The following is a 23190-nucleotide window of genomic DNA, read 5'->3' as shown; positions in this document are numbered from 1 at the left end:
TAGTTCCTTTTTTTACTGCTAGATGGCGCCATTGTCAGTATTTTTTTTACCGACGTTATGGTAACGTACCGACAGGTCGGTAAAAAAATACTGACAATGGCGCCATCTAGCAGTAAAAAAAGGAACTATCGAGGACAAACTTGAGCGTTTTCCCGATAGAGGCGCTGACCAAACTCCGAAAATTAGTTCGACCTGTTCGTCGCTAGATGGCTATTCGTTTGAGCGAAAATGGCGGAAACTCACAAGAGAAATTGTGATAGTTTAAAAGTTTTAAAAAGATACATCGTTCTTCTAATCATGTTTATTGGCCAATTCTTTACTTATCCAAGTAAACACCAATTTCGGTGTGATGCGGATTAAGTGATTACTTTAAAAAATGGTTCGTAGGTTGTACGTTGATTTAGTACTACAAACCATAACGCAGAAACGTTTTTTATGGGCTGTCTTTTAAAGATAGATATATGCTGCCAGAAACTTTCTTGTAAAACTTTTTATGCTCAATAATTCTTACGTACATTATTTAAAGATATCTTTGGAGGTACTGATGGTAGAGCCGCCACTGCAGATACTGTAAAATTGTCTCTGTAGAGCCTATAAGTACATTCACAAAAACGATCTAAACTGTGCAAATTGAATTTTAAGGCTTACACCTGCATACGGAGTCACGATACTACTCGGGATACTAGTATTCACATGGCTTGATAATACCGGGGTGTACTCTTTATACGAGGAAGGACACGTTAGGTGTTCGAAGTACTGGTGGAAGAATTTACTTTACATCACCAATTTCTTCCAGTGGGACGACATGGTAAGAGCAATTTACTAAACAAGGTATGGAAACCTTCCAGACTTGATACAATATTCGTACCCCTATTTACGTAGATGGTTCATCGAAGACTCGATAAAGAAAATCGCTATATCTGTCATACTAAATAAAATTTCTTTTGTATCTCGAGAATGTCATGCTCTGAATTACCTATACGGATGAAAATTGAACTTACCTTTCTAGCATGACCTTTGCTCGTATAGTTTGACCTCCGCTTCGATCTATTAACGCAGCCGTCAACCAGAAAAGAGTACGAGCACAAAGTCTTGTATCTGTTGTGCATCTCAAAACAGATGTCGTTAAAGAATATTGATCGGGAGTAATCTTACAATTTTTACATAGAAAACATTAGAAATATTTACTATTATTTATTATTTTCAATCGAATAATCGAGATCGTTTACGCGAAATAATTGTTTCAGTGTCTTACGTGGAGTTGGTATCTGTCCGATGATATGAACTTCTTCATAATCGGTTTAATAGTGCTAATTTTATCAAGCACGTGAGTTTTACACTTCGACGTTTAAATATTTCGTTTTTTTTTGTTCTTTTTTTTATTAACTCGATCAACGGTTTCAGGCACTTTTACCTCGCCATAAGCATAGGCACTGTATCGCTGATTTCATCGATAATATCGTGCGCTTATACAGCGTATAATATCAACTACTATCACACGTAAGTGTTCAAAATATTTGGCATCGGCTCTGTACAATATTTCGAGTATCTAAATATGCGTATTTTCCCTTAGAATAGATGTACAGTTGAGCCTGTTGACCGAAATTTACATACCACCGTGGATTCGAATTGGACCATTTTGGATAGGAATGCTCACGTCTAGCTTACTTAATAAGTGGAACTACGAAGTGAATATGTCGAAAGTAATATTGCCAATCGTCATCTATGATCGCTAATCGCTATATAGATTAGTGGACGTTCTATGTCGTTTTTTTATGTGTCACAAATAATAGACTGGGTCAGGGATCGGCACTCTTGCTTCCATAGAATAAGCAAGCGTCGAGTGGCTTTCCCCACTTTCCTACTAACATCGTGGTCTTATCAATTTCTTGGGAGAGAGCTTTTTTACAACTTTGTTTAGCCTCAGGAACTCTCCTCAGTTTCAAACTGAAGTAGAAGACATTTTAGAGCCATGTTTAATGTTTTATGGAAACAAACGAACATTTTACGTACACCAGTCTCTATGTATATTCGAGACATCCAATGCGATTAAACCATATTATACCAAATGTGATATCAAAGTGATCTTTTTCAGGCAGCCGTAACTATCGGATGGACATGCGGTATAGTGTGCAATATGACGATCCTTCTCGCCGTATACGATAAATCCGTAGCCCCCATTGTGTCTGCTTTGTACATAGCGGTGTCCAGAACAATGTGGGGTCTAGGCATCGCGTGGTTAACGGTTGCGTGTACTACAAACAACGGCGGTAAAGGAGCTGTTACTTAATTCACCTCTAATCTGATAACATAATCTGTTTTAACCAAAACTCATACAACAATTTTCAATTGTCTAGCACTTCCCTTTTATGCTTCTAGGTATAGTAACTAAAATTTTAGCGCATCGATGCTGGATTCCCCTGAGCAAGCTAACATACTGCATTTACCTGTTAAACCCCCTTATAATATACACATCGTTTTTGGGAAGTAACTACCCCGTCTACAATGACAGTACCACGACTGTAAGTTGCAATGGTATTAACCGAGCATCGCTGAATAGAAACTGTTACCGTAAAATAAATTCCCTTTTTAGATTTTCTGGTATCTGGGAATCTTCGTTGCTTCTCTCACATTTGGTATGATGTTATCCTTGCTCGCAGAGATTCCAGCGATGCTGTTGGTAGACAAGTTAATTGCTAGGCATATCGGGAAGAAATGAGTAATACATACACGTATACATTCCGTAGATATTCGTTGAAACAACGATAGCAAAACCTTTCACGGACACTGGCGTGTTTTAATACGATTCATTGTTTCAGGTTTTTATATCCTTAACATGTAGGAAGGAGGACCAATCTGTAGAGTCAACTACGCAAAAGTCGTAAACGTCTTTCTTTTTTTTCTGTTTTTATCAACAAGTGTTCTGTACACAGCGATTGCGAGTTTAATCGGTATCATACGCCGTGTCGAGCGGCCGGAAGAACCATGGAGCACATTTACAACTACAAACCGTTAAATGACGATTGAATCTTTGCCGTGCTATGAGTGAATCGGTGATTGTATCCTAGGCGGTGCCGATGATATCAAGAGTCGATTTGCTCGGGAAGCCTGCTCGCGGTGACCTTCTTCGAGTTGCTTCTCGAGATGTTCCTTAAAGACTAGAAGTTCCCTTGTTCGTTGATAAACAGGATCCTTGAAGAACACACGCAATGACAATTATCAACTATCACTATTTACATCTTATGTAAAATTCGAGATCCGTTGTTCGGCTCGAAGACAAATTACGACTTTCTACGAACCTGTTGTCGCATGCTGGGGTTCCATCTACAATAAAGACTTTTCCATGGTTTAATATACCTCATGCTGGCGATCGGCATCAAAACGAGTTGACAGTTCGGAGCTGCCCAGTATAAGGGATTTTGATAGAGGGATAACTGACTGTTGGTGTATGACCACAAGGAGACAGTTTTTTGTTTCACTTGTTCCTGGACTCTTTCACGTTCACTGTACAACCAACGAAACGGTTGCAGTAGTTAATACGGCTCAGCTAATATGGACTATGTAAAAAGAAAATGTTATGTAAAATACCTGCTAAATAAAAATGTACCGAATCTGCAAGAGTACAAGTGATCGAGGATAGTGATCAGAAAATGCTCGTTGAACTCAAACGCGTTGGGAAACTGAAGGCTTATCTGCCAAACGCAGTCTATAAACTGCAAAAATACTGGAGACCTATCCGCGTCGCTGTGGTGTTCGTCGCCGTGACCAATTCTCTAAAACGTCGTCGTGGTTATTGTTACTCCGAATCGATGTATATAATAATTGTAAAAATTCGGCATTCCATACGCGCACCTGTTGAAATTTGTGACCAAAACTGAGCCATTCTTTTTCTATAAGAACCTCAAAACCTTTGATAGTTCTGTAATACGGATCCAACATTAACATGGCAAGGGCTGTGAGCTGCAAACATTTATAGATATTAAAAGGTACATATTTAAGGATAAAGTACATGCGATCATTTTATCACTACCTGTGATGTTCTATCCCAACCATCCGAGCAGTGCACCAATACCGATGTCTTGTGATTTTCAACTTTTTCTACTATCCGAAACGCGCCAGCGAGCACATACTTGATGTGTTTCAACCAATAGGTAGATTCTATTCCCGACAACCATCTAGCTTCCTCGATCGTTGGAAAACATAATTCTGAAAGACAACAAACAGTATTTACGATAATTACTACGGTACTTCGCATTACTTATACCTACCTATTAAAAGATATTATTATAATAAACCATGATACCTTTTAACTTTCTGAGGCTCTCTCTCATCACGTGTATATTGTGAATGTCAAGGAATACGAGCTCCGCGTTCTGGTAAGCATCTTCGCTCTCGTAACCGCCACCTTTCGCTTTGTTCGCCACCGCGTTGGGCATCGGTCGAGCGTCCATAATAAGAAGCTTGTGACTTTGCGCATTCGCGTCCATGATCAGTTGAACATATCTCTCATCTTCGCGACTACGTTTGCCACCGACGCCCACCAGCGGTTGAGCACAGCGGGTTATAGTTGCCTGGCTCTCTGGATGAATCCACGAAAGCACGGGAAGTCTCCCCCTGCTTCGAAAAGCTGCCGATGCGTGTAAGTCATCATCGGTTGCCGACGCTGGCACAGCCCATACAGCCGGATAACTATCGCACACCGAGTACGTATCATTGATTTTCGATATTTTCCACATATCATTATTAACCCCCTGAAAATAATCACTAATTAGTAAACGAAACCCATGGGCGTTCCGTTAAAACTTATTCTTTAAAGGGAAACACCATCTTTACAGTCTCAAAAAATCAAAATTTTGTTCTCAGTTTCTTAGAACTCAGCGTTGCACCGTTCATAGAAATATCGATCGATGTGTGTATACTTTCAGTGCGTATACGAAAAAATTTCTTCAGCTTTAAAGGTGATGTGTCCCTTAATATTTATCACCATCCGTTTTAGCTCGGCTATGGGCTCATAAACGTTCCAGCCATTTTCAGGAAATGTTTCGGAGTATTCGAATGCGAAGAGAGGTAACTTGTGAGACAAAGGAAACGAATACTGTTGAAGCTTCTCAAAAACATCTCTCCTGGAATGATTCTCTTGTTTATGAGCGAATCTGAGATTCCGCATGTCTTTACAGAATACTTCGATTCCATAGGAATTCGCTCCTTTACTAGACGCACCACCGATTTTTTCGATTCTGCTAACGACACCCAATGGTACTTCGACCACATAAGGCGTTTCGCGGTCTATACTTCGAAAATGGAGCTTGTAGTTTGTAACGCTAAGAACTCCTCTAACTGGACCCGAGTATGGACACACGTGCGTCACTTCGTGAGTAATGCCTTGTACTCGTTCACCGTTAAGAAGCGGTGGACCCGTCTCTCCGCTAGATAAGTTCTGCGAGAAAAAACAGATACGTTAACAGAGTAACTATTATACTATAAACATCGGTAGACTACTTCGATCAGCTAAATATCTTCTGCCTACAATAATACAACTATCTATAAAGTAAAAGTGATAAAACAAATTCCCAACAGAAGGTAAAACATACCAAAAAATTAATGAAATCAAAATCATGCGTATCGTCTGGAAAAAAAAGACTCGGACGATCAATAACTATTTAAAACAAACAAAACATGTCAACTATACGCATCTATAAGGAACTCACTTTTACTTGATCATCTTGTCTTGTTTCTAAAGCAGAGACAATGTTATTATCTGTTGATGTAGAACTTGAGGAAAAACTTTTTGATTGAGATGCTTTTTCCCAGCTTTCCTATAGAAGTTGAATGCTTGCATACAAATAGATATGCAGAAAATTTTAAGTAAAAAATTATTTGATTGTTAAATCAATTTATGTTACCGATTCTTGGCCTATCTTGGAGTTAAGAGAGCTGCTCTTGCTATCTGAATTAATAGAGTCTGAACTGGCATTTTTGGAATTGTTTTGATCCACGCTCAGAAGTTCCGCACTGCCTCTCTTCTCCATGCTTGCACCTTTGGTTTGATCCTTAATTTTTCACATTTAATAGACTGGCATTGCTATGTAATCCTAATTGTTCCAACTACAAGTACAAACATATTATTAAACAGAACTTATAAGTACAAATTCCAAAATCATGCTTTGTTTACGTATCAAAACTTTTACAAGGTCTTTTACTTTCTTAAAAACTGATAGATATTTACAAATCATTATAGCAATGCTGATTTTAAAGACCAAAACATCACGTGTATATTGCATGGTTACATTTACAAATCGAATTATAACATTGTATATCAATATCGAGCGGTCCACTCTAAATACATACAAGTGGTATAACCTTAAAAGTGCTTAAACATTACACCCGAAAAAAAATCATTGTACGTAGCAAATGTCTAGCGCATAATTGTATGAATATCAAGAAATACATACTAAATAAAATTAAAATAAGAAATAAATTGTAATAGTATCGTAAACAGAGTTTGTACCTGATGCTTTGTGCCACACCCAGAAACATCACAAACATAAATTGTAAATATGTATTAGAACACACGTCAGTTTTAATCCTGTTCACATATAAACAATAATACGGTGCACTAACCTAGCACACGTGTCATTAAAGTGATCTGTTTCTGTTTGACAGCCGTAGTCCACTATCTGAAGACGAATAAAAAATCTCAAGTATGCACTTCAAATTGTATTCGCATGCGCCGTCATCGGTAACCTGGCCACTTCACGGAAGGATTTCGGTTGTGACAGACAGCTGTACTTGTTGCAATCGTAATCAACAGAAATTATTAATGACACATGTTCTTTACCGGTTTTTTGTGAGCCATCAATTTTACTTGTGTTTGCTTGAATGCATCCAGAGAGATATTTAAATATCATTTCTTATCAGTGACGCTATAGGTATCTGCGTTGCGATTCATGGATCAACGAATAGTATCGCCGTCTCGCGATGAAAAAAACGAACTAATTTTGGAACCTTCAATCAGCATCCCTGACATCAAAACGCCCAAATTTGTAATGAATATAATTCTCACCGTTTTAATTATTCTTTCTTTTTTATAAATGCTTAATTAATACGATTCTTTGCATTATATTGCCATTACTCCTTAGTGGCGCCATCGGTAGGAAAACGCCCAAGTTTGTCTTCGAATAGTTGCTACTGTCAAAGCTAGATGGAGCAATTTATTTGTTTTAAACTAAAATAAATAATTTAAGGGTTGAAAAATTATTTTCATTCATATTTTAATATCACGATGCTTGTTCATTAATTTCTTATTGAATATGATAAAAAAAATTGTAAAAAATACAAATGACGCCATCTATCAATAAAAAGAGGAACTATTTTACGACAAAATTGAGCGTTTTCCCGATAGGAGCGCTGACCAAACTTCGGAATTTTAGTTCGATCCTCTCACCGCGAGATGGCGATACTATATTTTTACACGAAATGCAATATTTTTGAACAAAAAAATGTTTAACGATCAAAAAGAACTAACAATATTTCTCGTAATTTTGGAGTAATTAAATCAATAAAACACTGGAAACATTACTGAATGCAAAACTGGCCCTAAACCACTCAATTATACTAAACCAATTTAAGTACTAGTGGCAACACCGATACCTTTTAGTTAATTATTGTAATATTACAATTATTCTTAATATATTTAGTTCTATTTACTTGATTAAAGACAGCGTTATACATAATGAATTATCTAAGCGACGAATCTATATATTTCGTTACCATTGATACTATATGCATTCGTTAATAAATCGCTGACCATGGCGGAGTTGTTACAATCAAAAATTGCTCGTCTTGGCGAACTAAGTTCTGCCGAAGAAAAACATAATATCCTCTCAGAGATTAAAATCAAGTTGGGCAGTTTAAATAATACCGAAGCCGAGCAGGTCTCCCGTCATCTAGACATCGGTCCATTGTTTACTCAGTTAACCACAAATGACAGGTATCATGACAACGCTAATTCTGTAGAAACGCCGAAACGTGTCCAGTTATATATAGTAAATAATATTTTTTAGGCGCAATACATGCCGTAATTTTAAGTTTTCGAATCAATGATCGGTATTAATCGGTTTAGTAATGGAAAGGCATTAAACATCTATTACTTTTTCTCTTACAGTGAATTTGTAAATCAAGTGTGCGATATTTTGAAGACGCTATTCGCTCTGTTAAAGCCCGAGGAAGTATACGAAAAATATTCTGTACAATTATCTCAATTGATAACACATTCAGATGCCATAGTTAGGTCTATCGTATTGCATGAAATTTCATGCATTGCATCCAGTCCAGAGAAGATATCTTTATTTACTGGAAATGTTGGTTTACTTGTTGCTATCATAAATAGGATTGCAGATGATGACTTGGCAGTAGCAGAACATGCTATGTCTATAATGAAAGAAATTGGTAAAAATGTGAATGGTTTGCGGATTATCTATTCGGGCGAACTGTTACGAAGTTTTGCTAGATTATTGGTAAAAAATGACACTGTTAGTTTTCGAATATACGAAGTTGTCGTGGACATAGCAAAATCTTCTAAGGAAGGTTTGGAGGCATCTGCTAGATCAGGATTTTTGAACAGTTTATTCGAGGTTCTTGAGAACAATGATATATTGCTACAGGTAAACGCATTAGAAATTTTAACGCAATTAGCATTAAAGGAAGAAGGATTGAGTTACTTAGAACAGCAAGATGTGTTGAAGAAACTGGTTCAGAAAGTAGCCAAAACCAATGAAAATCCTTTGTCGAATTTACTAATTCCTGGTCTAATGAAATTTTTCGGCAACGTTGCGCGTCACTGGCCCAACGAAATCTTTTCAAAATATCCAGTTGTAGTGTCCGCGTTGTTCGAAGTAATAGAAAGCGGCGATCAAGCTATTCTCGGTGTTGCGTTAGATACGTTGGGATATGTTTCCGCGAGCGTGGAAGGTAAATACGCTTTACAAGCTTTGGGAGAAGCAATGCCATGCGCGTTAAAAAAAATTGCCGAAGTCATACAGAAAATGCCTACGAACTTAAGAATTCGTGGACTCAACAGTTTAGCTCTTATACTCAATGTACCGAAAGCAGAGCAGGATAATAGAATTTTGTCGTTAACAAAATCTTGGTTCGATTCTCTTTGCAACGATCCGCTGGATATGATCGTAGCGTTGTGTAGACAACCGTTCGCGGACATCAGACAAGCGTGTTTAGAGGTATTGGCAGTTGTAGCGTCGCAGGTGTGGGGACAAGAATACATATCCACTTATCCGGGCCTTGTAGAATTTTTACTGAACAGAAACCTTGAAAGCTTCAAAGAATGTAAGGATGCCAAATACGAAGTCGTTACACAGCTGTCGCAAGCTGAGCAGGATATATTCGATGCGAGTACGATGCAGAAAATTAAAGAATTTATCGATCAAGGACCGTACTATGTTGAAATCCATACCGAGGTTGCGATAGAAGGTGGCCAATAAAATATATTAATTTTATACGAAGACGTCACGATGCGTGAAGAAACAAATAATTTTTCACATAAAGTTTTTACAAAAAATATATCTTTATTTAGTTTTCGTATGTTACGCACGAAGAGGTATGTATTCTTTGGTGGGGTGAGAATATGCGAACATACAAAGACAAATAATTTATTTTATAAGTAACATTACATAGAAAAGTTAAGACTACATGTTTTTGCGGCAATGCAAAAGCGCACGTGAATTTTACACCATGTTTGTATCGTGTCAATGTTCTCTCGTTGATACATGATATCTTGGTTTTTTTTTTTTACATCAATTACATACAATAAAAACATATATAAATAACTTAACGAGACGTGTGTTCTGCTTAACGGCTATGCCGTTGCCTCATTGTATGCGTTTTCGTTTTTTCGGAGAAAGTATCTTTAACATGCTCACTATAGGAGCCTCGAAAGACAACGATATGATGAACGATAACACATAGGACAGAACCAGTTGTCCAAGGAATGTTATCATCTGTAAAACATATCTCGCTTAATTACGTTGTTCGACAAGCGTGGAAAAAAAAGAAAAAGACAAAAATAGTTTATTCGTATACAGACGTACCATAGTGTATTTTCCTAAATGAAACGGCGAGTCCAAGTTCAAAGCTGTTAGTCGAATCACAAGCGGATGTATCAAGTAAGCGCAGTATGTTATTCTACTGACTGGATACAGGATCGGTGCTGATAGAATACTATTCACGCACCCTGTAAAGATCGGATTTGTTATACTATCCTCTCGCGATTTACACGAGTATACGTAGCTTTTACTTAGTTTTCATCGCGTAACGTTTACCTCCGTAACCTGTGCTGCACGCCATCACGATCCAGGACAAACCAAATGCCCAGATGCTGTGACTTAACGAGGAGTAAGCTGCTGCCATTATGGGACTAAGGTCTGCTTCGTACAAGCCGTACAACAGACTCAAAAGACACGCCGAAGAGAGAAGCCACCCCACGCAGACCGTCGTCTGGAATGTATCGAATTGGAGATAAAGCCGTAATTCATTAGGAGCTATCAACGTATCATGATTTTTTTATTTACCTTGGTCATCTTCACTTTGCAATCAGTTTTGAAAAGAAAGTAACCCATTGACATGCCTATGAGGTAAGGGCCCAGCCTGGTCCACGGTTTGTCGTAGATTTTATCGAAAAGCGCCAACGGGTCGTCGGAGCTCGGCATATGGTTGTTCGCCAAGGCGATGTAGCCCGTCGTTAACCAGGAACTGAGTAAAAGAGTGCTCAACGCGAATGTCGCGATCTTGAAGTGGTTCGTTGCTAAGATTAGTATCACGGCGCCGATGACGTAAAATTGAGTGTCGTCCGCGACGTACCAGCTCCAAATCATGCACTGAAATTATCCAGACGTTAGGTGTCTACTCTTACTAACGAGAAAAGTTTACTATCGTAATGTCTCTTGAGACATTTCCACTTACTATCTATATCTGTAACATCTCTACGAAGACGACTAGTAGGAACTCACCATTTGGTCGACCGGGAACAGGGTATTGATATAAAGTAAATTCCTCCACCAATAATTGGGACAATTGTAATGATCAGCGGTAGGAGGCTCGAACACAGAGTTCGAGTGGAACCATTTCATAGCGATCTGAACTACGCCCAGCACGAACATGTACGGGGCCGTGAGTCTAGTGAATCGGTAAAGAAGCAGCCCGATAAACTTCAAACTGCCCGAGACGAGGCCCCGTGTACCCTGCGTGAGCGTCTTCAAGTCTCCCTTCGCGTTCGTTCTGAAGTACAGAAAGCTGACGAGCAGCCCGCCCATGAAGAAGAACGTGTCGACGCTGAAAGCGCCGTTAGAGATCGTTTGGAAAAGGAACTTTCTTTCCACGACCTTCCGATACTCCATGTTGTCGGAGAACTTGAACGCGGTGATGCAGGTGTGGCCGAGGATCACCCAAGTCATCGATATCACTCTCAGACCATGGATCGTGCTGATCGTATCGCCGCCGACCTTATTGTCGCAGATGATTTTCACGTTGGTGAGCACCGAGAAGGACAGCAACAATTCTTCGAGTACGCCTACGAACAGATTTTATATAAATACGATTGAGGGTGTCCAAATTGGGCTACTTTTTTGTTTACTTGGCCGCGACATATGTTTTCAGTGATTGTATTCTTTATATGGGGAACGATGCAGCGAGAGAAGAATGTTTACTTAAAATTGGGGAAGCAAATCCTACGCAGTTCGTCTGATGCGTTACGAAACGTTCTGCTCACCGAATTTGTGTTCCTCGGAAGTAGTCGAGCGTAGACTACCTTCGTGATCGTTGTTGTTATTAACCGCCTGCGCTTGTCGGTTGATGGTAGCATCGGTCGCTGGAACAGGAAGGTAGACCTTACCTTGAGAAGCTGCGAAATACAATAATAAAGGCGTGTCACTGTCTCTGCTACTGTCCTTGTCCTGTGGTAGTCTGTAAGTGTTAGTCGATCCTCTTTCATCTCGGAGGGGTAACCAAATGACGCTATGTTCGTTGCTCTCGTGTCAGCGTCGAAGGGAAAAACACGGGAAGGACGTTCGAAGCGTAAAACTCTTACACGCGCACAATTCTTACCGTTTAGTGGCTTTTGATTTCTGCCTGCCAGCTGGTCCAGTTTCGCGTGCCTCTCCAGATCGTAAATAATGTTCCTGCGTGAATATTTTCTCGTTACGTAGATGTCGTATCCGGTACCAAACGCCATCAAGACGAAAACTACGGCGGTTACACCACTGAAAGTAAAATTTACGTTTAATTCCAGTACTGGCGATCTCGGGATAACCGATTTTTCAACGCTTTTGCCTTTACGCTCCACGAACGTACAATAAAATCCAGAACACAGGGTCCTCGTACATGTTGTACATGTCGTGCTGGTCCCGAATCTTTTCAATCGACGAATGCCGCGCGGCGAGAGAACTCCCAGCGAGTTTAGCTATCACAGAGACATCGGATGCGGAACACGAGAACGGCAGACACACTCCTAGATAAATCGTTCGCGTCTGCAATCAATTAATTATTCTCAAAACCAACGTTGTTCGATCTCCCCGTTACTCGTACTCGGAGTTGAACTAATCAGGATAAAGAATACGGTTCCAGATTTACTCGTGAGATTAAAATCAAACGAATCCATCTGCTTCTCCCACGCACAGTTTAACTTTCTTTGCTCCAGTGTGGGCGGTTCGAAGGCTTCGTTTGTTCTTAATATCACGAATAAATCTGGAGTTTGTATTCTTTTTTTTAGAATATTATTTTTCTTCTTTATACGAGTTAGTTTTCCTTGTTGCAGGTATGAAATAAGGGTTGGGTTTGTTTTAGAGTCGAGAAAGATTGCCAGCCACTGGTGTAGAGTTTCTACGCTAATATTACCAAGCCTATTACCGCAGGCGCCACAGTGGCGTTTATCGAAATGGTCATCATGTAAAATCCTAATTTGTACGGTGGCTTGTCCACTTTCATGTCGATCCAGAGATTGTTCTCGCTGGGACCGGTGTTCCTCTTCCGCGGTTCCGCGTTGAACACGTCCAGTTCCTCCATCAAGGCACCCGAACGCGCTTTCTTGATCGGCCTTCCATAGTCTTCGTTGATGTAGACGCATTCGGTGGACGATCCGACGTAGTAAGAGTTTCCCCAGAAGAAACCGTTGCCGTAACGACCCGAAGCGTCATCCGCTGAAATAACGAAAAGTAGAATTCAACTCTAGACCTTCTCACCTTCGAACTTTTTCACGAAACCTGCGGAGTGTCGAGGTAGCTAAGAGATCGAGAAGTTTGAACGAGTTTAACGTGCTCGAGGGAAAATGTACGCCGTTCGAGATCACGAAACGAACCACGAGGAACGTGAGCAAGGTCAAGAACTGCTTTCGAATCAGAATTCACCGATACCTCGTCGCATAAGCTGCGTATGAAATAATCTGGCGCGGATTACAAGATCGGAGAGAAATTTCGCTTCCACGACGTCAGACCCAACGAAATGGCGACGCCGGAAACCGGTTGCGAAACGTGCTCGGATGAAAACCTCGGTTAGGTCTGTTTTGCGTGAAACGATGACGTTGCAATTTATCCCGTAACCGCAATTTATCGTTAACGCAACGGACCCGTGATTAGGGTACAACACATACACGGGCGTCTGTGGAAACCTGGAACGCCGACGATTAGATAATGCTACTTTCTTCTCTGATAGAAAGTCTTATTAGAGAACCGCCTCTCTCGATGAATGTCGTAATCCGTTGGTAATGAAAATTATGTACCATCGAGTGAACGTCTCTTGTGTAAATGTAAACGAGCCGCGAAGGGTGCTGTTATCCAACTTGCGACACGCGATTAAGCTGAATGAAATCTCGATTGCGGACATGGAATAATTGAATCGAACGTTCTTCCTGGCAATGCCTGTACGAGCTTGTACGAAATACGGCGGACGGTTTGCTTCATCCTTTATGTGGAGGAATGGAGGTGAGGGGGGGGGGGGGGGTTCAGGCAGGTTTTCATAATGTTTCCACTTTTTAAACAAAAATATGTACAAGTTCAGTTCCGAGCCTGTGCATTTAAGGAAACTTTATTGCATATTAAAATAACGTGAAATATAATAGTCACTTTTACACCGTTACATTGTTATCCAGCTGCCACTTATAGGCGCAGTCATTTAAGGCAGGAACTAAGTCTTCGATTTCTCGTCGTTCCAGACATCCCATTCAATCGCTCGATGATCTCGACGATGGGAGACCTTATTGTCGATTCTGTCCGCACAGAAGCAACGGAGAAATTAGAATGACAATGGGCATCCACGAACACGTTACTTTCTTTGGCACGAGACGACATCGCGGGAGTCAGAGTCAAGTTCGATCTTCGTGCGTGACTCGCGTGTCGTTTCGTGATAGAATAATGATACGATCTATGTAGTTCATTGACGAAATCCAGCCAGGTTTCATTCATGAATGCCTTTGTAACGCTATAAACAGGTACCGTTCTTATTTAGACGAAAATATCAAGTAACGAATACGACAAGTAAAATGTTTTAATAACGTAAAAGTTTTATGATAACTTGGTGTACCTCCAAGTTTTAATGAATCGTGTTAGGTGCAGGTTCTTTTTCGGGAAAACGCGCGAAGGATTCTACCGTTAGAGTAGCTCCGAACTCCGAGAAAAATTGTTTTTATAAAAGAAAGGGGAAAACGAATTCGATAGGTGCCGCGCAAGGAGCGCGACCGGTTTGCTAAGAGGTCTCCTTGTCGGAGCGTTGCACTCATGGTCGAGGCCTCCTAGGCAAAGATCAAGGGCTGTTGCAACGAGCGTTGCTCAAAAAACTGGGTTTCGGTTCGCTGCCCCAGGACTTTGTTCGCCTGTTGTTGAATGAGGCGAATTTCACCTACCTGGCTGGTTGTATTGAGAGAACTGGCGCCAGGTTGGAAATTCAAACTCGTCGCGTAATTTTATTATATTCGAATATTAACGCTTCTCTAACCCCGCGTTGTTCATGAACAACAACATGGCTTAGTTTAGATTTCTATCATTCTCACGATAACAATGGCACTTTTAAATAATGCTCATCGTGTCTCTATGGAATCTTTTGAGGACTAACGATAAGTTTCTTGAAATTTCTCGTTACCTTTACCTCTTGATGCTTATAAACGAAACGCATTATTTATACTTGAAAGAATGAAAGTGAAAAATGATTATGCACTTGTTTATATAAACCAGTTATTATTTGGTAATTATTCTTGGTTCGATCTACACTTATCAATCTGTATATTCTACTATGCTGAAGCTATCTGTAATACGAACATGGGTCACCGAGATCCTTGACATTTGGATCGACGAACGAAGCAGTTGCATAAACAAAATTTCTGTGCGAAATTTTTGAATCTATCAGCGTGTTACCGTGGCTAGCCTTGTAGATCGCGATTAACGTGCTTCGTCGATCCCGTCCCCAGGATTCTCGAGATTCTTTTATCAAATTTCCATTCGCGTTTCTCGAGAAGATAATATCGAGATGTTTCAGGATTCCCAATTTTAATTCTATATCTCAGCGAGCGCTGGTTATGCAATCGAATCGTGTAGCTTGTTTATTTTGGACACTCACGATTAATTTAATTAGACGACTAAGTGGACAATCGATAAAGATAGAAACTCGGATACAGGCAAAGAAAAGTAGGTTAATTTCGGGCCTGGCTATTCGTTCCGAGCGAGTGGTTTCCTTTGGCGGAGGCATTGTCGATTATTGACCGTGACAAAGCGATCTACCGTTTATTTCCGATCTATCGAACGTGCCAAACAGCACGGTCTGGACAATCATAGGGAAAGTAATTCGGAAAGAGAAAGGCTCTCTTTTACATAGCTGCTCGTGTTGCAATATTAATGTCCAGGTGGACGTGTCTGACTTATGAGCACGAAGCAGACGAACGAGAATTCTAGAAACGTGTCCTTCGAGCTTTCCTTAAGAGAAATAGCAACGAAATTTACTGCCACCGATTGCAATCTTGTCTGAGGACATCTCTTCTTACGGCTCGCCATTTTCCTTGGACTAAGAATGAATAGATGACTTCATAAGGAGCTCGTGAGCATCTACTCTCTCTTTTTTAAAATCCTATTAACCATTCGCTCGCTAAGGAGCTTAGTAAGGAGCTCAAACTCTTACTTCTATATTTTTCTATATTAAGGAAGGCCTCCGATTCTGATCCTTAAATTACATAAGTCACCGAGAAGTATTCCAAGTAAAAGTTGTACAGATTCTAGAGGTCTGTAAATTAACAGAATGCAGAAAGAATTAAAACCTTTTGCTTCGTACTTGAAACATGTTTCCACATCTTCTGTAACTTAAGAGTAGCTCCTTGCGAGAAGCTCGTCGCCTTGGCCACCCCTGAATTAATCCGATACGCGGATGATGCAGTAAAAATTAGCGAAACCGTGGCTCGAGGATGCTACTTGGCCGTTCGATTGCGTAACCACGCGTTACGCGACTCCGTAAAAGGAATGAAAAATGATAACGCGCGCAACTTTTTCCGGTGAACGAAAAGTGAAACGCCTGGCACGCCCGACGTTAGGACGGCGCGTCGATCACAATGGTTGCGGCAATCTATGCGTTTCAAAGCTGTCCCATAATCGGCGATCAGTCAGCGAAAACGAGTCCCGATTGCGTTCTCCCTGCATTTCCCAACTGACCTTAGGAACGATTTGGCAAGCGGTGATCGATCAGAGCTTGCCTTAGAGTTAAATTTTGTCCTCAATCCGCAAACCATGTCGTTGGAAATAGGCCATCCTGAGAGGACTTCAAAGCGCTATGGAACGAACCTTGCTTTGGAAATTAATTACGCGTTATGTTTCTATATGTATCGTAACCCATTCGTCCTAAATTTCTGGCTTAACTTCAGGCTTGAATAGTCTCAGAAGTCTGTCTTGGAAATTAATTAATTATACATATGTATTTTACTCCATTCGGCTTACATTTTTGTCTCGATTTACAGTTAGAACAACGACGCGGTTCGTCCGTACATAAATTGACTGAAGATTCAAGAAATTGTGTTTGGTTATTCACGTGTACGCCAAGCAGTAATTTGATTATAGTATCATTAGCCGTACGCAGCGTTTCGCGAGGAAAACACGCCGATATTAATGTTGCAATGAAACTTTTCTGTTTCAGCGTTCGTTTGTCGGAGAGCTTGTTCCTTAACTCAGCGGTATTATGCGATGTTCGTTAATAAGCGAGACGGAGCGTATGGAATGACCGAGTTGGAATGTATTTGGGCTGTTACGCAAGGTGTATACGCAGGTACTTTCTACTCTTTATACGCTTCATATCGACGCTTCATATCGACGCTTCTTAAACTTGCGTGTAACTCTTTTTCGCAACACGAAATTATCGCATCAGTCTTTACGAGGAAAATACATCGATTTGCAACAATACTCAATTATGAGAACCTACGGAGAAATTGTCGCTATTGCAATCGAGAACTTTTTTTTAACGAGAAAACAGGTTTCAAGACTCCGCGATCGTGTGTTGACTATTTAAAAAAATGTGCAACTTTTTTCATGCGTACATTATGTTGATATTTTCTATTCATAGTTTTTCTTCTCGTTCGACTGATTCTCGTTGACTATACCAATGAAGTTACACGACACAATAGAGAAACGCGATAGATTAGGCCACGAGTACGTTCCACATGCCTGTGCAAGTTTACGTCGAAGGAAACCTGTTTGGAAGCGTAACACGTAGAAAGTACATAAGGGTATATTTCCTTACATAACAATCACGCGATAGAAACGTATACAGAGTGTTTAAACAGAGGAGATAACTCTGGAGAATAAAATAAAGGTATCTCGTCTCGAGATACGATTAGATCTTTAGCAATTAGACACTGGTTATCTCTTCTACTCCTTCCGTTTTTCTGAAATGCATTTATCATTTCGATTCTTTAGGGATCCGTTAGTTATAAATTTCACGAATCGGTCCGTGCAATCGCACGTTTCACCCAACCAGACGTCGAAAGCCGCCGTGCAAGAGCGTTCGCCGGAGAAATGGCAGATCGTGAGCGGCGTGCGCCACGAACTAGGAAGCTGGGGCCCGGGTGTTTTGCCCGGTATCGCGTTATGTCACTTTGGAAAAGAAAGAGATATAAAGGAATCGACTTGTTCAAGAAAAGTCGGGTTACGTGAAAGTTGCGCTCGCATGCCCGCCTTACACGTAATCCTTTCTTCCTGGGACGCGGGTTTTTTTTACCCGGCGTGACGTAATTTCGATAATTGTGCCGGTTTCTCTGCTTCGGTTGTGTTCCATCGCTTACGTTTTCCTCAGACTTTCTAACGTTGCACGAATCGCTGGAGATTAAAAATATAAATATTATATCGTAACGGTCCTTTTTTCGACCTAACCATCCTTACGTTATTTAACTTGCTTCTATCGATCACAGTCTCCTCTACCGAGCAGCTGAAAGTCGAAAGGCGAACGCTTCTCACAATTGGCGCTCCGTTAGTCCCGTTTCAAACGTCGTAATTGTAACGTCGCTAATGTCGTTCATTTGTACAGCACCTTTCACCTTTCTCGCGGTATTGTACAAATTTGAAGTTCCTACGACGGAAACGGAGCACGCTGCTAGACGAGAGGTGAAAGTCGACGGCGCCCGTGGACTTTTCCTCTCGGAAATTGGGGAGAGCTCTGGACACGGTTCTCACCGGAAATCATAAACATTAGAAGATAATTGGACGTTAACAAAATTTTATTCCCTATCTCACAGGAACAACTTTCTAGAAAACGGGTGTTCTCATCTTTGGTACACGTTTCAAACGTGACATCCACCTGCCTCTCTCTCGTTCGGAATTACCTTGTCTACTTGGCAGTTTTCTATTAGGGACGATAACTGCACGATATTAATCGTTTAGCTTTTAGTGCGTTCTTGCTTAATCATCGACTAATTATTATATTCTTCACGGGTGCTCGAGGGTCTTCAAGTACTTGGTTGTATTTCGTTATTTTGATTATTAGAGTATAATACTCCCTTTTTTGGATTTTATTTTATACTCTTGCTAATATGGGCTGGCTCGACTTGCGATAGGGCCTGGATCAGAAATGCTGTATTTCAGTACAGATCCTATACAGTTTACCACATTCGGTTCGATGTAACATGTGCCCTCAGCCTTATTCAGTACCGTTCAATCGAGAGACTTCTTCCTCGTAACGGGATACGCCGAAAGTAAACGAGGTAAGAACCAGTTTGTTCCTCTTTTGGTCGTGCCATGCGGTTTATCGACTCGTTTCTTCGATTTCAGGCAGGCTATATCGCGAAAGGTTTCGCCATAAATTTGGAAAAGAGTCCTAGACACAGGCAGAATTCTTTGGGCACGATTACCATTTCTACGTTCGCGATATCCGAGATCCAATCATCGTAATGTCTCTTCGTATCGTCTCAAAAATCACGAATGAAGGATTCGATTCGTTAATTTTCTAACAAACTGCTTGCCTTTCGTCATAGTTTCTCGATCACGTATCCTTTTCCAGCCGACCTTTTGCTTGTTGATAACGTTGCGTACGATCTCGCGCGATAATCGATCGGCGTTGTGCAATTAGTGATAGAAAAAATCGTAACAGTCGTAAAACGCAAGGTCCGATAAGTTGCAACTGGCCAATGTGCGGGTAGTGGTTCGTTTAAAACCCTGTAATAACTACTGATCTTATTTCGACTATCGAAACAATCCTTTTCGTTTAATAAGCGTCGATGGACATTAAGACCGTGTCGCTCGGTATCATTCTTTTTTATTACACACTTCGGAATTATTATCAATTATCCGTCGTGGTTATTTTCTATTTATACCAGAGTGTGCTAGCTATTCAGAATAAATTATCTTCGTCGTTTTACGATGGTCTTCATCCTCGCGTGCCTGTCTGACAGCCTCTGTGCATTCCCGAAGCTGCACAAAGACGAAGGGACAACCCTGACCCACTTGCTGCTTTCATCTACACAGATCCACGCTGGTCGACGGCGCAGCCTTTGAAAAGGGATATTTTTAAGGCGTGGCACAGCGATACTAAGAACTTACAACGTCATGTTTCTTAATTCGTACGTCTTGCATGGTTTACTCTAGATGGCAAGTAGTCTGGGCCTCTTGGAAACGTTTAGGTCGGACATTGAAACCCGCCAGGTCTACTCGAACGATATTCTACAGAGAAAGGGAGACATTCTGTGGAGGCGTATTAGGTCAGACGTCACAGTCAGCCGTCGTAGATAAAGTTATTCGCTGCTGTATACGTTTTCCCAACTCTTAATGCAAATTAATTCTGAACCGTATATTTCGTTTCTTCTTACTATAGAGATTAGCTTGGTAAAAGGGGCAATTTGGTAATTGAAATACGACTTAATGGTAAATTTAACAACCATTCAGCCACGACTACGAGCCCGACTAGTGTCAAAACACGGTCGCAGACGTTATAAACGCCAGCTGACTAGTAGTAGTTCGTCACAAACAAACCAGCAACTTCACCACGCGAAGCAAAAAGTAAATGAAGCTCGAACGGGTTAAACCAGTTGTTGTAGGCTTAGCATCAGAGACTATGTACCTCGACTGTAGCTATAGGACCTTTCGACATTTTTCAACGCGTTTTCGAAGAAGAAAAATCAGACACCGAAGAATCCAGCGGGACATTTTCTGATATGTTCATCGATGTTAATTCCAAACGATTATGTTGTATCGCTTCTGGTGCTCCATTGACCGACCGTGAAAACTTTCGCAAACCCGAAGGAACTCGCGAAAAGTGGCATTGACCGAGGGTTTCGGAAGCGTCGAAAGCGACTTGTCGCGGCTAGCTGCTCGTTGGCAAGGAGTTGCGTCTCTCGGGTCACGAAAAGTGAAATTTCACGATGAAAGTAGGCAAACCAAGAGCAACTGTCCGGGGAGAAAGACAGATGTGTTAGGGAGGACGACTATGGCCAGCTGTCGCGACACGCCTCGACTCTCACTTTCCTTACCCACGAAAGTGAATTACTGCGGTTCCTTCGAGAAAACCGTTGTCGCCAATTTTCTTTCTCTAATTTCTACGAAAGCTCAACATCTAAAAATCTAATAACTTTTGAACTTCCGATCGGGAGGATTTTTGTGTTTCTTCTTTCAAGTTCTCTTGTAAGTATACAAAAGCAATCAAGAGATTATAGGGGCACGTATAAAATACATTTAATATTCGTGTGATGTATGAATAATTCAGGGGAATAATTTTTGTTAACCCTATCGTTGCGTCGTAAATCATGCGTTGTAAGTTATAGTTTTCTAATACTTCCTGCTTCGGCACGGGATTATTTTAACCAGTTTTCGCCAATCGTTCTCTAGCCGCTAATACGACAACTATGAGATATTAAACCAGTTAGCTGTTTCTCAAGCATTCAACCCTGAGAATCGTGAAGGAAACATTTATAAATTTACATACTCGAACTGAAATCATCGATTGAGGATATTCGAATTGACAGCAATTTAATTTTTACGGTTATTCAAACGATATTAGGCGAGGAAACTTTACGAGGAACTTGAATAATTGAACGAGGAAATTCAAATTGACGGCAATCTTAATATCGATGATCATTGAAACAATACGACGAGAGGAAACATTACGTAAAAAGCTGTGAGAATATTAAAAAATTTCTAACTGGACTGGAGAAAAGGGTGCACTTGAGGGACACTGCGAGCAGTTTTGACTCATAACATTGTAAAACTTTCTATTTGTATAAGAAATTTTTGTCCGTGAGTCGCGACGCCGCCATGGTTTCGTAACGCTTGGAAAAAGAAGATCGGCCCGGTCGTTAGGTTGGAAGTCACCGAATGGAGAAAATTTTCGCAATCTTCGATCGTTAAAGAGACACCGAACGATTAACCCTTCGACTAGAAAAATCGTTTGCAAATAGAAATCTTCGAGCGCAAAGATAATAGCGGACTTAAATGAGCGATGTACCGAGGTGATGATTACTTTGTACACAACATTTGTCAGATGCAAATTTACGTTTGCCATTCGTAGTCATAAATGATTATTTTGTAATATTGTAAAGTTAATCGCTCGCGATTATTTATATTAATGATTCATTGAGACTCGTCAGTGGTTAATCACAATCGTGCTTCGACGTACCTTTCAGTGCCCATCTCTCGTTCCTCTTCAGTCCCTGGATGTATCTGGTGATGTCTTTGGCGCATTGTTCATCGACAGGATATCTCCCCTCGGTCCAATTGCTGGCAAGATGGCGCACGTTAAAAATATCCAGTGCTTCGGACAGGGTGGTCCAGTTTTTGTCGTTTCTCTCAGCTTCCAATACAGTCCTGGTGCGTTGATTCGCTAGCAGATCCTGCGCAGGGTTCTCCGAAACGTTAGCCGAGGATCGCGCCCCGCCGATTGCGATGCACGCGAATAAAATGCAGATCCACGTGCGGTTCGTCATCTTCGGAATACGTTCGACACCAAAAACACTTGAGCCAGCAAGATCGTTACACGAGTCGACGATCGACCTCAACTAATCATGATCGACGTTACCTAAATAGCGTTACTTCGATCTAAGCGTTGCAAGAACGTCTCTCCTCGAACAAGTACGAATTAATTATCACAGCAAAACCAAACGAAAAATACGAATACTTCGAATCACAGTCGATCTTCCGAAAAATTCGGAAATTTTGATTTTCTAAATTGTTCACTCGTTTCGTCGTTTATTCTTCCTTTGTTCGATCGGGAGACGAGATCTGTATGTATTCTCGACGCGTTGTCTCGAGACTTTTTCTTTTTTTTAAGTCACGTGAATCGTTGCGGTCGCATTTTCGGATTCTTCCAGGGCGTTGATTCGTGGAGGCCTCTCGCTTTCGTCGTCATAATTCACAAGTTGGTCCGCGTTTTCACACAGCCCTTCGCGGACCTCCGAAATGGTGTTTCGAAATTCTGGTGTCCACCGGGTGCGTGGCTCTCGCTCGTACGATGGCCAAGGATCACCTGGGACGACGAAGCTGGCAATGATAGAAAAATGGCCTCGCCGGATGAATTTCTTGGAGGTAATGAAAGTACGAGTGAAATGGTGGGGGAGCGGCGAACCTCCCCGTATTGAAAAGTGAACGTCAGCAGCGGACGCAGCTCGACGCACGCGGACCTCGTAGTTAGCATGATTTCGTGCCCGTCGATGAGTCCAGACGGGCAAGGAGACCTTCCGCG

General features: G+C 41.0%; 4 protein-coding genes across 11 annotated transcripts in view; 2 read left to right on the top strand and 2 right to left on the bottom strand.

Moving 5' to 3' along the window:
• Positions 1-2963, top strand: part of LOC128881424 (nose resistant to fluoxetine protein 6-like) — a 7599-nt gene extending 4636 nt beyond the window's left edge. The window contains exons 7-14 of one of the 3 annotated variants that reach the window (XM_054132447.1): positions 643-808; positions 1248-1327; positions 1405-1500; positions 1574-1703; positions 2096-2270; positions 2380-2522; positions 2594-2719; positions 2820-2963. In XM_054132447.1, the coding sequence (XP_053988422.1) occupies positions 643-808; positions 1248-1327; positions 1405-1500; positions 1574-1703; positions 2096-2270; positions 2380-2522; positions 2594-2719 (916 nt within the window). In that variant the 3' untranslated portion in view covers positions 2820-2963. Of the gene's footprint in view, positions 1-642; positions 809-1247; positions 1328-1404; positions 1501-1573; positions 1704-2095; positions 2271-2379; positions 2523-2593; positions 2744-2819 lie in introns of all 3 variants that reach the window. The other 2 variants (XM_054132450.1, XM_054132449.1) reach the window with 2 other exon arrangements.
• On the bottom strand, positions 2878-6921 carry LOC128881426 (myotubularin-related protein 2). Of its 4 annotated transcripts, none has more exons than XM_054132454.1 (10): positions 6509-6919; positions 5904-6105; positions 5709-5816; positions 4985-5437; positions 4304-4751; positions 4031-4206; positions 3853-3960; positions 3589-3773; positions 3300-3504; positions 2878-3192 (listed from the first exon to the last, which is right to left on the bottom strand). In XM_054132454.1, exons 2-10 carry the CDS (start codon positions 6027-6029, stop codon positions 3040-3042), a joined length of 1962 nt encoding a protein of 653 aa, XP_053988429.1. In that variant the 5' UTR covers positions 6030-6105; positions 6509-6919; the 3' UTR covers positions 2878-3039. The 4 variants fall into 4 exon arrangements, with proteins under 4 accessions (XP_053988429.1, XP_053988430.1, XP_053988431.1 ...); XM_054132455.1 differs by having other exon boundaries at positions 6622-6919; XM_054132456.1 differs by lacking the exon at positions 5709-5816 and having other exon boundaries at positions 6509-6917.
• An 851-nt stretch (positions 6922-7772) lies between these two features.
• LOC128881300 (26S proteasome non-ATPase regulatory subunit 5) lies at positions 7773-9847 on the top strand. The gene is made up of 2 exons (XM_054132227.1): positions 7773-7990; positions 8165-9847. The coding sequence occupies exons 1-2, from the start codon at positions 7809-7811 to the stop codon at positions 9495-9497; spliced, it is 1515 nt and encodes a 504-aa protein (XP_053988202.1). The 5' UTR covers positions 7773-7808; the 3' UTR covers positions 9498-9847.
• LOC128881297 (nose resistant to fluoxetine protein 6-like) lies at positions 9652-23044 on the bottom strand. Of its 3 annotated transcripts, none has more exons than XM_054132223.1 (10): positions 22129-23044; positions 12904-13205; positions 12361-12536; positions 12115-12269; positions 11780-11911; positions 11022-11581; positions 10584-10889; positions 10335-10509; positions 10104-10246; positions 9652-10013 (listed from the first exon to the last, which is right to left on the bottom strand). In XM_054132223.1, exons 1-10 carry the CDS (start codon positions 22433-22435, stop codon positions 9885-9887), a joined length of 2385 nt encoding a protein of 794 aa, XP_053988198.1. In that variant the 5' UTR covers positions 22436-23044; the 3' UTR covers positions 9652-9884. The 3 variants fall into 3 exon arrangements, with proteins under 3 accessions (XP_053988198.1, XP_053988200.1, XP_053988199.1); XM_054132225.1 differs by having other exon boundaries at positions 11780-11878; positions 22129-23041; XM_054132224.1 differs by having other exon boundaries at positions 12916-13205; positions 22129-23041.
• Positions 23045-23190: the final 146 nt, after the last annotated feature.

This window comes from Hylaeus volcanicus, chromosome 8 (genome assembly GCF_026283585.1).
Source record: "Hylaeus volcanicus isolate JK05 chromosome 8, UHH_iyHylVolc1.0_haploid, whole genome shotgun sequence".
Taxonomy (NCBI): Eukaryota; Metazoa; Arthropoda; class Insecta; order Hymenoptera; family Colletidae; genus Hylaeus; species Hylaeus volcanicus.
This window is presented reverse-complemented; position numbering and strand designations above follow the sequence as displayed.

What these genes read in the sequence shown, in the direction of transcription:
- LOC128881297 (XM_054132223.1), bottom strand. Translation starts at nt 22,435, where the DNA reads ATGACGAACCGCACGTGGATCTGCATTTTATTCGCGTGCATCGCAATC. An exon ending in TTCCGAGGAACACAAATTCG is followed by an intron (nt 11,582 to 11,779) that starts GTGAGCAGAACG and finishes ATCTGTTCGTAG; the next exon opens with GCGTACTCGAAGAATTGTTG. An exon ending in GCAAAGTGAAGATGACCAAG is followed by an intron (nt 10,510 to 10,583) that starts GTAAATAAAAAA and finishes GATACATTCCAG; the next exon opens with ACGACGGTCTGCGTGGGGTG.
- LOC128881300 (XM_054132227.1), top strand. Translation starts at nt 7,809, where the DNA reads ATGGCGGAGTTGTTACAATCAAAAATTGCTCGTCTTGGCGAACTAAGT. An exon ending in CAGTTAACCACAAATGACAG is followed by an intron (nt 7,991 to 8,164) that starts GTATCATGACAA and finishes TTTCTCTTACAG; the next exon opens with TGAATTTGTAAATCAAGTGT.
- LOC128881426 (XM_054132454.1), bottom strand. Translation starts at nt 6,029, where the DNA reads ATGGAGAAGAGAGGCAGTGCGGAACTTCTGAGCGTGGATCAAAACAAT. An exon ending in GTTGGGATAGAACATCACAG is followed by an intron (nt 3,961 to 4,030) that starts GTAGTGATAAAA and finishes AAATGTTTGCAG; the next exon opens with CTCACAGCCCTTGCCATGTT. An exon ending in TTGGTCACAAATTTCAACAG is followed by an intron (nt 3,774 to 3,852) that starts GTGCGCGTATGG and finishes ACGACGTTTTAG; the next exon opens with AGAATTGGTCACGGCGACGA.